This window comes from Bos indicus, chromosome 22, assembly GCF_029378745.1.
Source record: "Bos indicus isolate NIAB-ARS_2022 breed Sahiwal x Tharparkar chromosome 22, NIAB-ARS_B.indTharparkar_mat_pri_1.0, whole genome shotgun sequence".
In the NCBI taxonomy this organism is placed as follows: Eukaryota; Metazoa; Chordata; class Mammalia; order Artiodactyla; family Bovidae; genus Bos; species Bos indicus.
The window spans coordinates 21470984-21484368 of record NC_091781.1 but is presented as its reverse complement, the minus strand read 5'-3'; the positions used below and the strand labels follow the sequence as shown (position 1 = coordinate 21484368).

General features: G+C 49.4%; 1 protein-coding gene across 7 annotated transcripts in view; it reads left to right on the top strand.

Moving 5' to 3' along the window:
• The window catches only part of ITPR1 (inositol 1,4,5-trisphosphate receptor type 1), a 352734-nt gene that overhangs the window by 280410 nt on the left and 58939 nt on the right, over positions 1–13385 (top strand). For all 7 annotated transcript variants that reach the window (XM_070777089.1, XM_070777087.1, XM_070777086.1 and 4 more), the window contains 6 exons: positions 142–342; positions 2173–2283; positions 4676–4771; positions 7633–7755; positions 9112–9216; positions 12188–12380. In XM_070777089.1, the coding sequence (XP_070633190.1) occupies positions 142–342; positions 2173–2283; positions 4676–4771; positions 7633–7755; positions 9112–9216; positions 12188–12380 (829 nt within the window). The remainder of the gene's footprint in view (positions 1–141; positions 343–2172; positions 2284–4675; positions 4772–7632; positions 7756–9111; positions 9217–12187; positions 12381–13385) is intronic.

The following is a 13385-nucleotide window of genomic DNA, read 5'->3' as shown; positions in this document are numbered from 1 at the left end:
ATCGTGGGGGATGACTCTTCTGTTCTAACCAATGCAATCCTGTGCCCCAACTGACTACACATGATCACAATGGCAGGCTGAGTGACCATTTCCCTCTCTCTTTGCCTCTGCTCCCCAAACCTGGGGACGCCCCAATTGCAGAACTTCCTCCGTTGCCAAAACAACAAGACCAACTACAATTTGGTGTGCGAGACACTGCAGTTTCTGGACTGTATTTGTGGAAGCACCACCGGGGGTCTTGGTCTTCTGGGACTCTATATCAACGAAAAGAACGTGGCCCTCATCAACCAAACCCTGGAAAGTTTGACTGAATACTGTCAAGGACCTTGCCATGAGAATCAGGTAATTCCATTTTTCTTTGAGGAGGTGGGGAAAAAGAAAAAAAGGTGTATCATTTTGAAGCCTTGATGACATGGACTAGTTCAGAAGTCATATAGCATCTGGCTATAGACCTTGGGAGTCAGGAGAACCAGAGGCCTCTGTCCAGCAGTGAGGAAGCAGCCACTGGATTTTATTATGTTTCAGGATGTGACCTGATCCCAGGCATCAGCAGGCATCCTGGTCTATGCCCAGCTTGATTTGGTTTGAATGGCCCAGCTCTTAACTTTGCTGGGAATACATGGTAAAGTTGGAGGTAAATGAGTAAGACCAGAAGATTGGGCTCTATTTCAAATATTAGGGAAGACACAAAAAGGGACCACCTCACAGAAGAAGGTTTTAACTTAAGAGAGAAGAGCCTTCCTGGACATGAGACCATTTGAAAATAATATGAGAAAAACACAGTTGACATTCGGAGAAGAAAAAGACCCGTTAGTCTTTTTTTAAAAATAATTTTTGTTTATTTATCTGTCTTTGGTTGTGCTGGGCTCACTGCTGCAAGGGCTTTCTCTGGGTGCTGTGAGTGGGGCTGCGCTCCAGTCGCGGTGCGCAGGCTTCTCATGGCAGTGACTTCTCTTGCTGTGGAGCACAGGCTCTAGGTGCGCAGGCTCAGCAGCTGCAACTCCCGGGCTCTAGGGCACAGGCTCAGCAGTTGTGGCACATGGTCCCAGTTGCCCCACGGCATGTGGGATCTCCCTGGATCAGGGATTAAACCCATGTCTCCTGCATTGGCAGGCAGATTCTTTACCACTGAGCCACCAAGGATGCCCAAGACCCCTTGATGCTTCTCAAGAAGTATATTTTTGGAGTGGAGCCCAGTGGAGTCATTGCTTATCCATGACATCTTATAGATTTTGTGAGGTTTTGCACTGATGCTAGAACAAGTGTGGTTTTTAACTCAAATTCTAGCTGTCTCCTAGTTGGAAGGGATAGGCCAGTGCTTAAAATAGCCCATGATAAACCCAGTGGCCAGGGCAGGTATGACATGCCGTGTTACTTGGGATCCAAGGCCAGAACCTTGGCTCAGAAGAGAAGCCTGGCTTACGAGAGGGAGCACTCACTGTATATTGAGATTCTGATCATAGTTGTCCATGACTGTGAGGCCAGCATTTTGTTAGATCCACTTTCCTCTCCAGGTTTCCTGATGAGACAGATGGTATAGTTGGAGTTAAAGTGAAAAGAAACAAACAAACAAAAAAATTATAAGAGGCTTGTGGGGGAGAGGTTTTATCTGACATCTAAGTGAATTTCCTTATAACCTCAAGTTGGCTTTTCTGCCAAACTGAGGTCTGTGCAAAGGAGCATACTGGTATGAATTCTGCTGCAAACGGGGATCTTACCTGGGGGAAGGTGATTAATTCTGATATTACGTGAATTAAAACTTGCTTTCCAAGCTCGAGCCTGAAGCAAAAGTGTGCGATACGAAAACCGAGTGATGTAGAGAGAATGGAACACACCTTTCAAGGGGAAACCGGTGCTCAGAGCCCAGAATCAGTCACACACCATATTTTCCCTTAAGAACAAAAGCCCACTGCGCTGTTTGGATTAGATGCGGCCAATTTATCAGTTACAGTGCATGGGGACTTTCCTACTGTTTACTGTTAATTCTGAAACTAGAGATTTTCATCTGTCTTTTATTTTTACCACTTTCTCACGGAAAATTTGCTGCCCTCCCCTAGAGACATGACGGGGAGTGGCAAACCTTGTGTTGAAATAGCAGTTCAGCCTGTTGGCCTTTGACGTCTGATACATGACCAGCCTTGTGTCAATGTCTGCGTGTGCCTCTTTTCTCAGAACTGCATAGCCACCCATGAATCCAATGGCATTGACATCATCACAGCCCTGATCCTCAATGACATCAACCCTCTGGGAAAGAAGAGGATGGACCTTGTGTTAGAACTGAAGGCAAGTAGGAATTGAAAGCAGAAAAGCAGTAGCGTTTGGAAACTGTTGTGTGTTGCCCATGCACGTGACGTGGTCACTGCTGTGAAACTAAATCCTGGAGACAGTTGTTTTAAACTCAATGAATGATCCACGTTGCAAGTTCTGAGTAAAAGGCAGAACTTCGGTTTTTCCCTTCCAAATAAGGTCTTGGGAGAGGATATCAGTTTTTCGACTCACAGGTCACATGGAATGGGAACTCATCACCCAAAGCTAAGAAGCAAATTCAGACAGACTCTGAGAACTAACAAGCTGATTCTGAAAGGTGAAGACAGAGAAACAGTGGAAACTCCATTCCCTCTGTGGTCTCTCATTTCCCCTTCCCCCATTGCGGAAAAGGGCCAGTTGAGGGATAGTACCACTAAAACTATGGAGGACCAAAAAAAAATGTTGTATGTTGATCGTATCAGGGAACACCTTTTTCTGTTTTGTGATTGATTTAGCAGAAGGGAGGTTCATCAATGCTGGGTTAACATAAGGAAAAGTTAAACCGGTCAGTTTTGTGCCTCCTGGCGTCTGATGAGTTTCTTTGCATCCTATACAAACAGATGGCTGATGTAGAAGCACCTTTGACATGCTCACTCCCTCTGGTACCAAAAGAGTTCTATGGGGTGAAAGCAATCGCTTCAAGATGCTTAAGCCGCTGGGTTTACAAGCCAGCTTGTTGAATATTTGAGAAGCTGACGGGCTACTCCTGATGTTGATTTCTTGAATGTACAAGAAAATTAGTTAAAAATAAAGTAAAAACAAAAGAACAAAAAACCCTCACTCCTGTCTTAGGGGTTCCGAAGTTTCTCTGAGTCCAAAGTTTTACTTTTGAGAATTGGGCTTGCAACCCAGTCTGGTGTCTAAAGTGCGTTTTGAAACATCAGCCTCCCTGAGCACATTTCCTTTTTAACCGTTCCCGTGTTGGGGCAGGTTGAGATCTGCCCTCCATCTCACCCCAGCATGGAGCACCGGGTGCTTTGTCATTGTCATGGGAGAGCCTGGACCTACAGGGTTTAGCTGAAAAGCCAGTCTGTATTTATGGCATCAGTGGTGCCAGAGGAAAGGTCGTTAGGGAAGGTGGTAACACAGAAGCCCACAGGAATCACCCAGTTATTTTTATTTTATTTTAGTGTTTCTAACCGAGAGTCCACGCTAATGGATAGTTTGGGTCTATCATTTAAGTGGATTTGTTTCTTTGGGCTATTTTTAACTCCTTTGACAAATCCTATTGTCGAAGGATCACCTCATTCAGGCTCATATCCCTGGCTACCATTTATCAGGATATATAAGAGGAGAACCTGAAATAAACTGAGACCTTCAGGTGCTCCTCATCAGCATTTCAGTGGCATTTTCAGCTAGTCCAGTAACCTGAAGGTTATTAGAGACATTTCTTCCCTGTGAAAAGCCATCTTTTGATGGCATAACAACCCGATGGAACTGCTGTGATCTGTGCTTGGGGAGAGAAAAAAAAAAGATACTGCTCCCTCTCACCAAAACAACAGCCTTCAAATCCAATACACAAAGAAGCATGTGGATTATCATAGTCCTGGAACCTAAAAGCTGAGATGTGCAGGGAGTGGTTATGTAAAAACTTTGAACATAGTGGGAAATGATGGTTTAACATGCGTACGGTGATCCCTTGGGTCCCTTTTGTTAACTGGCATTGGCTGTACTGTGATAATATTAGGGGCTATAAGAGCTGATAGTGCTATTTTAGGTCAGGGAAGTATAAGTATTAGTCACTCAGACATGTTCGATTCTTTGTGATCCCATGGACCATAGCCCGCCAGGCACCTCTGTCCGTGGAATTCTCCAGGCAAGAATATTGGAGTGGGTTGCCGTTTCCTACTCACTTAGGTCAGGGAGGAATTACCTTAATTGTCAGCCTTCTCTGACCTGCAAGGCTGAATCACAGTGTTGATAACCAACCCCTGCCCCTGAAGGCATCTGGATCTATGTCTCAGGGGCTTCCTGACCGCTGTCATCATCAGGGTCCCAGGGGATCCACCAAGCTCCCTTGTTTAACTGTCCCATGTCCACTAGGAGATGGACCAAGTGGTAAGGGTAAACTGTACCCAAACAGGTAGGTGCCTCTTTGCCCATCATCTGTTCCTGTGGACATGTTTTTGGGGTCGTAAGTGGCACCTTCTCAGTCGGTACAGGTGGTTTTGGATGTATCGGGTTGGCCAAAAAGTTTGTTCTGGTTTGTACACTCTTAGGGAAAACCCCTAACGAACTTTTGGGCCAACCCAGCGCTGGACCCACACCCTCCCATGGAGCGGAACATGTGGATGCAGCCCCTGATCACCCGTGGTTCAGGCCGGCCCCCTGGCAGTTCCTCCTCATGTCCCTTTGTGTCTCCATTCAGAACAATGCGTCCAAGTTGCTCCTGGCCATCATGGAGAGCAGGCATGACAGTGAGAATGCTGAGCGGATCCTCTATAACATGAGGCCCAAGGAACTGGTGAGTTGGACGACTGAGCCCCTGGCCCTGGCGCTGAGCAGCATCAGAGCTTCGTGGGAGCCGGAGCAGAGTATCTACTTCCTTGAGCTTTCTTTATGATGCCAGCAATCAGAAGTGCAAAGAGAACATTTGATTCAGGCCACTGACCAGGGCAGGGGAGTGACCCCTGTATGGAATAGGTGGCCTCTGCCTTCAGCACAGCCCCCAGGGAAAGCCTCCCCAGGCTGTTTCCCTCGGGGAAGGCGGCACCAGCAGGGGTGTAGGAGCCTGGAGTTCACATCCACAGCTCTGCCCTTCTCTGGGTCACCTTGGTGATTCTCTGAGCTCTACTTCCCTGAAAGGAAGAGGATGGTATCAGCTAGTCCAGAGGGTTGCTAGGGAGACTAAGCAGATGATTCCTGCAGAGCTCTGTGCGTGGTACCCGCACGCGGTAAACTCTTCTGGAATGCGCTCATTCACGGCTGCTCTTTGCTGTGGCTTTGTCCAGGGATCAAGAATTTACATCTCTCCTTGGTATCGAGAACCTGGGCAACAGAATAGTGGGGTTTTTTTTCCGATGGGGGGGCGGGGGCAGGGGGGCGGTGCTGATGTTTTGGGTCTTTTAAAAAAGAAAACACACTTGCTTATTTTGGGGGGTGATGTTAACAGCTGGCTGTGACTTCCAGGCCGGGAGTCAGGGCTGTAGACTGCGAGACAGCAACTGGCAGAGATGCTGAACCGAACTAAGGACAGAATTTTTCCCACGCAAATAAACTGTAACTGACAGACCTAAATGAGGGCACTAAAACTGTCCTGCCGCCCGGTGACCCAGTGTGTGCTTGGGGCCGGCTGAAGTCCCTTTATGTGTCCCTTTAAATAAAGTTCACAGCGAGCCCAGCACTTTGATCTCTGAGGCCAGGAGTGAGTTCTCAGCCTGAGACGGAAGTCCTCTCCCGGTTTACGTAAGGGCTTATGTAACTGGGGCTGGGGGTTGGGGAGACTGGGATCTGTCACTCCTGAGTGGGGATGGATGACTGAGCAGGGACCCCACTCCAGTTCCCATCAGTCAAGAACACACCCCATCCTGGGTGGGGGACATGGCAGCCCCCTGGGTACCACCGGCTTCCAGGCCGCCCCCTTGTGGCTGAACAGCTTCATTCCCGAATCGCAGGGCAGAGTCAAAGGCTTCCTAGAACAAACGTGGTTCTGAGAAGGAGTGCAGCAGAGATACCCTAATGTCGGGAGCACGTGTGCACATATATGTGTGCACATGTACATGTTGTGCGTTCAGGCTCCCATGTCCTGTGCGACACATTGTCTGTTCAGTTTGTTTTTAAAGAACCGACAGGAAGACAAGCTCAGAGAGTGAGGGCGTTGTCTCCACAGTTATTTCCAGGGCCTGACCTGGTGTCAGCACAGAAATGTGTGGCCCTCTGCGTGCTTGATCTCAGACAGTGAGAAGTAATTCACAGTATTGTCCTCGTGGCGATGCAGGAGGCGGAAATGCCTTTTGAGTCGTTAGAGAAAGTGATCAATTTTTAGTGCGAATTAAGAGTTGAAGGCGTTGTGTTCTTTTTCTCTAAATGATTGATTCTTGATAGGTTCATCTGATGAACGTTGACTGGGCCCTGTTTTGTCCAGGGTGTTGTGCTGGGTTCCTGGGAGGAACTGAGAAAGAGGCAGAACCAACCCTATCCCCTCTCAGGAAGCTGAGGCCAGCAGATGGGAGCAGGAAGGCCGGCACTCAGATGCCCTGGGAAACATGCTCTGGGCGTGAGAAGATCAAGGTCAAAGCTCAGCTCGCTCGTGTGAATTTTGTCACGCCCCTTTGCCTCTCTGAGTCTGCTTCCTCATCCATAATCAAGGGGAATCTTTGACACCTCATAAAGCGTGGATGAGCCTTCACGTTTCTGAAAGAATAGTGCTCGGCGCATAGAAAGTGCTGGTAGATGTCATCTGTTAAAGATCTTTTCTTCATGTGGTGTAGGCTGCGAGGGACAGGAAAATATCTGAAGCCATAAAATAGTTTCATCAGCTGTTCCTAAAGGCGAATGGTTTTCTTTTCTGTTTTTCCTGAAGTGGCAAAGGTACGGGATGGGGAGAGATGACAGGAGGAGATGAAGAGATAGGACAAGACTGGTTTCTACGCTTCATTTGTATCATGTTATCGTTCGGGTGCATTTTTTTTTAGCCACCGTCCCGTTTTAAAGCAGAAGGTCAGTCATAACAGGGAACTCTGTTCAATGTTATGGGCAGCCTGGAAGGGAAGGGAGTTTGGGGGAGAATGGATACATGTATGTATATGGCTGAATCCCTTCTCTGTCCAGCTGAAACTATCACAACATTGTTTATTGACTATAAAAAAAAGTGAAAGTCGCTCTGTCGTGTCCGACTCTTTGTGACCCCATGGACTATACAGTCCATGGAATTTTCCAGGCCAGAATACTGGAGTGGGTAGCCTTTCCCTTCTCCAGAGGATCTTCCCGACCCAGGAATCGAACTGGGGTCTCCTGCACTACTGCAGGAGAATTCTTTACCAACTGAGCTATCAGAGAAGCCCATTTATTGGCTATGCCCCAATACAAAATTAAAAGTTAGGGAAAAAAAAAAGATAGACAGTCATAGATCAGCCACAGGATGTCTGTTGGTTTAGGGAGAATGGATGGGTTTCCCTCTCCTGTCAGTGGAGGCTGATTGGCAGTGGCTGCCTGTGATTGTATTAAGAAGGATTCTGAGGCTGTGTCCACACCTGGAGGAAAAGTGTACTGAGCCTGGTGGGCAGTGTCTGTCCCTGAAGGGGAGACTCCATGTGTGTGCTGTCATTGCCCGTCCTGTGTGGGTCTTCCTGAGACAGGGGCTCTGTGCCATGGCCCTTCTTGCAGGTGGAAGTGATCAAGAAAGCCTACATGCAAGGTGAAGTGGAGTTCGAGGATGGTGAGAATGGTGAGGATGGAGCTGCCTCCCCCAGAAACGTGGGACACAACATCTACATCCTAGCTCATCAGGTGCGACCCCTCCCTAGGCCCCTCTGCCCGACAGTCAACGCCAGCATTCCATGCACGCGCCCTTAAACTTGCTTTTCCTGTAAGGATTCAGCCTGAGGTTGTTTGGGCGCGTGGTAACATGGCTCACGGGTACCGCCAGCCACCTGACCCCGAGTGTGAGGTCCAGGCTGCTTCCAGTGTTCCACTCCCGCAGGGTCATGTCCTTGGAAACCCCCACATTTCTTAAAAGCGTTCCCACTGAGCCATGACACTTGGATAGTTTATGACTGTGTCTCCAGACACTTGAAAGGAGTCCTAGTCTTTTCATAAATATTGATGAGTCTGTCTTAACCGTCTCAAGAAAGAAACCTCAGCTGCCTGGCCTATCGCACTTGGAAATCTTTGGGAACTTGTCACTCTGCCTTGTCTTTGTTTGCCTTTCGGGGGATGGAGTAATACTTCCTACCCTGGCACCAGAATGCCCTGTTTCGTAACTCGCTTCCCAAGTGGCTGGGCTTCTGAAGACACTTCCTCTTTCTGGAGGTTGACGTGCTTGGAGCAGGCTGAGGTGTGTGGGCAGCTGGGAACTCGGCTGCTTCTGGTCCCCTCCACCTCTCTTAGGTGGAGGCGTTTGATAGAAAACAGTGATGGGATTGGGCTGCAGGTTGAGAAGTCTGTGCTCCTTGTCTCCTCCATTCCTGGCATTTAATTTAGCCCCTGGGAGTTTGGGAAGGTCACGTGCACACTGCTATATTTAAAATGGATAACCAACAAGTACCTACTGTATAGCACTTGGAAGTCTGCTCTGTGTTATGTGGCAGCCTGGATGGGTGGGGGATTTAGGGGAGATTGGATACATGTATATATATATGGCTGAGTCCCTTCACCATTTACCTGAAACTGTCACAGTATTGTTAACTGGCTATACCCCAATACAAAATAAAAAGTTTAAAGTTTAAAAAAAAAAAAAAAGTATATGCCCAAATCAGCTTACTCAATCTTAATGAGCAAGTACATTCATTATCAAATGAAATTATTTAAGCTTTAAAAAAAATGATAATGTAGCCCCTGTGAGGTTTCAGGGCATTCCTTAAGGAGGCTCTGTGAGGTTGGATAGAAAACCCCACCTTCCTCCTGCCTGGCCAAGGAAACCAGGGCAAAGTGGGCCCTTGAGTGGACATGCGCTCCTCATGCCACTCTGCCAGGCTCCCAAAATAGCTGCCATGCAGAGCAGGCCTCAGTGGGGTGCAGGGGGGCCCCCCTTCACCCTCCAGCTTGCCGCTTGTTCCCATGCGTCTTTTCTACCCAGAGCTAGGAGGCAGCTGTGTGTTGCTGTTGCAAACAGAACTGACTGCCCTGTCTGCACTTGTGTTCTAGTTGGCTCGACATAACAAAGAGCTTCAGACCATGCTGAAACCCGGCGGCCAGGTGGATGGAGACGAAGCTCTGGAGTTTTATGCCAAGCACACGGCCCAGATAGAGGTAAAGGCTGGGTACACTTGGGACCCAGGCTCGCGTCGAGGGCCTCCGCAGTGGGTGCCCTGGGCTGGGGCTGGCGTGCGGTCACTGGTCTGAGCGGTGAACAGGTGGTGAGACCCTACGGTGCACCAGGGCCCGCACTCAATGCGCAAAGCCAGTGACAGCCAAGGTAGTGGGGGGACAGACCCCGAGCGAGGCCACACAAGGAGATGCGCTGTGAACTCAGACAAGGGCATGAGGACGACCAGACGGTATCATGAGACGGTGCCACAGAAGGGCCTGCTGTGGAGTGTGGTGGTCAGGGCGGCCTGTCATGAAGAGTGTTACCTCAGCGCAGACCTTGCGAAGGATGGGAACGAAGGGGCACAGCCAGGAGGCTAGAGTTTGGTAGGCCCCGAGGTGGGAGGTGAAGGTGAAGAGGTGGGGCTTAGGGAGCAGGAGTGAGAAAACATTGGGTCAGAGAGGAAAGAGACAAGCCCAGGTCCTGCAGGACAGCGTCCGGCATTGGCGGGAGGAGTCTGGACTTTACCCTCTGAACTCCACCGAGGAGTAATACAACCAGATCTGTACTTGAAAACACACACACACACACTCACAAGAAATAAATCATCTCTATTTTGCAGCTGGGACAATACCGAGAAAGGACTCAGAGGTTGCATCACTCAGCGAGAGGTCCAGTTCTCAGTGTCAGGGCTGACATTTTCATCCATGTCTGGCTGACCCCAGAGCCCATGGGTGTTTTTAATGTTCCTTGCATTGTCTCCTGGGGGCTGAGAGGGCCCAGACCTGCGCCCGCAGGCTTCAGGCAGTAAGGCATGGTGTGTCCTGACCAGCTAATGAGGAGATGCACAAATACAGTATCTGTGTCAGAGCAAGGATTTTGAAAGACTAGCAGACTCCTTTGGGCCATATGAGACTTGCAGGATAGAGGCATGTTAGAGGATAATCTCACCCGCTGTCTGGGGTCTCGCGGCTGTCCTCATATAATGCGTCATTTCACCCATCGGTTGGCCATGACAGTGTGCATGAGCACGTAATCTCAATTGATTGTTCACGACCAGAAGTTTGTTCTCTGGAGCCCTTAGAAGACAAACTTCAGATATTTGCGGTGTGGAACATCAGAGGGGAAGGAACCTTGGAAATGGTCTGGTTGAGCTCCTTGGTTCACCATCAAACTGACATTTGATCAGGTGCAGAGGTGTTAACAAGGTCACCCACTAGAGGTGGAGAAGGGCTGGGATAGATTTTGATTCCCAACTGTACATTGACTAAAAGAGAAGCATGAATCGATCTTGAATAATGGAGAGAAATGGCCAGGCAGGGCGGCCTGAGCTCTTGAAATCCTGTTCCTGGGCAGCTGCTCATACCTTCCAGTCTCGCAGGACATAGAGAGTTGCTGTCACTCAGGCTTCCACAGACCCTCATCCCATCACTCTGGTCACACCATGCAGGTCGCCCTGAAATCTAAGTATCTGTTCGTGCCAGGAGACCACCTGTTCCTCCATTGTCTCTTCTCAGATCGTGTTCCTTCCGTGTAATGGGGGCTGATCCAGAGCCCCCCGATGATGTAAAGCAGGAGGGCCGTGGGGGACTGCAGACTGTGTATGCACCCGCGTTACCAACACCCGCCCCCCATTCCCAGTTAACGAGGTTGGCTTATGCACCAGACTCGGTAACATGATCTCCAGTTTGATTTGGAAACCACTGGTCTCCAGACGACATCTCCGAGGATTCAGGGAGGCCAGGCTGTGGGAACCTGCCTCGTTTCAGAGTTTCCCACTGCAGCTTGACCTGAGTCATCTCTCCTGCTGCGCTGGGAAAAAAAGCACTGGGAGGCTGGGAACCAGAACTTCTCAGAGAGGGTGTGGCTCTGGGCCTCACCTGACTTGTCCAGCCCCTGGAGAGGAAGGACACAGGGAGGCCCTACCCCTTTAGTATTGCGGCCTGAACCCCCTTTGAAATTTCTGCCTCCCCGGGACTATGACTCAACACAGTGTTGAAAAATTTGAACAGTCTCCCCCAGACAGCTCTCTGGGAACTGAACCTGTCTAGGAAGAGCATGGGGAATATCTGTGAAGTGTCCACCCCAGGAACCAGCAAAGCTAGTTAAAAGAACAATGAGTATGATACCAGTATTAAAAGAGCCTATTGTTTTATGCATCACACATGTTAGATGCTCTGACAGGTCAGAGGTCAGAGGTCACTGCATCTGTGAAAACCGAGGATCTCCTTTTTGAGTTCCTATCTAGGTAAAAGAACCCACCTTTGCAATCTGAGAAAGGCTCTTAGGTGAGATTTGTACCATGATCTAGCACTACATGGTACAGTGGGATCACCACTAGCTGTGTTTGGCTGTTTACATTAAAATTAAATGAAATTAAATACTAAGCTCCAGTTCTCAGTTGTGCCAGCCACATGTGCTAGTCCTCAGTGCCCGTATGTGAGAAGGGACTCTGCTTTCAAAGGGGCAGACACACAGTTGCGGCATCATCATTCCTGTTTTCATCATTCCAGAAAGTTCTGTTGGACATCTGCAGCCCCGAGCCTCATATGAATCTGTACACAAAACACACTTTGAATTGTTCCAGATAAATTCATCACAGTACAATTCATGGGTCTGAGGTTAGAAAAATATTTTGACTTACCAAAACGGTTTTATGCATAAATCTAAGAGATACAGCCCAGTCCAGGAGTTACAAAATCCCAGAAGAGTCCGGGTCAGGTCTCTGTTATGCTTGATCTTTAATTCTGAGATGGGACTTCCCTGGTGGTCCAGTGGTTAAGAGTCCAGCCTTCCAATGCAGGGGGTGTGGTTTCAATCCCTGGTCAGGGAACTCAGATCCCACATGCCATGTGGTATGGATAAAAAAGAAGAAAAGAAAAAATCTAGGCCGAATACTGAGCCTGTGGCCTGTGCCAAGTCCTTAGTAAAGGATTTTTGACCATTTTAACCTCCTCCGTTTTTTCACCCTAGATTGTCAGGTTAGACCGAACCATGGAGCAGATTGTCTTCCCCGTGCCCAGTATATGTGAATTCCTAACCAAAGAGTCAAAACTACGGATATACTACACCACAGAGAGGGACGAGCAGGGCAGCAAGATCAACGACTTCTTCCTGCGGTCCGAGGACCTCTTCAATGAGATGAATTGGCAGAAGAAGCTCAGAGGTGGGTCAGCACCTCCAGGTGCTGTGGAATTGTGTGGTTCTGCAGGTCTTGCGTGCTGGGGTTTGACAGTGAGTGCGTGGACCTCCCCGTAGGAGCAGAGCTGGTGGGGTTCAGGATTCTGTCCCCCTCTGAGCACCAGGACGACCCAGGCACCTTGGGAGCTGGTAAGTGGGCTCCAGCCTCTGGGAGGTGCTGAAAAGTCTTCCTTCCGGCTGCCTTTGACCTGATTCAATTGGAGAGCTCCCAGAAGGACTTAAAATGCTCCTATTTTGATAGAATTAAAGGGATGGAGAACAGACAGGCCTGCTGCTCACAGGATGGCACATTTGAGCCTACCTGAGAGCTCGTTGACCAGCCCACGTGCTCGGAAGACACTGGTCTTCCCCCTTTTATAGGGCAGTTTGGATTGTTAGACCCGAGTCATTTTACAGGCAGTGGAATCACCGGCCACAGAAGATGCGTCATTGCTCACCAGCAAGTCCCATTGTGGGGCCCAGCTAGGCTGGCGACATTTCCTCGTCTAAAACCCTTTACAGGGCTGCCCTGGCGGGCTTCTCTGCAGCCAGTTTTCATTACGGTTTTAGTGTGATCCTTCAATGCCGACAGTACGCTGGGCACCAGCTGTTGTGACCAGCTTAGAAAGGATGCTGCTTCATTCCTGTCATTAGTCAGGAGCCAGGGTTTGTATTTGAAACCCTGGATTCCAGCTGCCCTGTGATCACTCCAGCTCCTGCTGAGGGGCGGGGCTGCGGGAGGGGAAACTGGGCTGGAGGTCAGGTTCTGGGTGCTCTGGTCCTCTTCCTCCTTCACCGGCCTGAGCCGGCGCAGTCCTGCCTCCTTTCCTGCCGCCCCTGCTCTGCTCCGCTCCACTCCCTGGAATCGGTTAGTGGCAGAAGGCGTTGTGCAAGCAGGCTGCCTGCCAGGCGCTGGTCTCACCCCACCCCTACTCCATTCTCTCTCATCTCTAAGGGACGCCTCATCGACCAGCACTTCAAAGCATGGTCA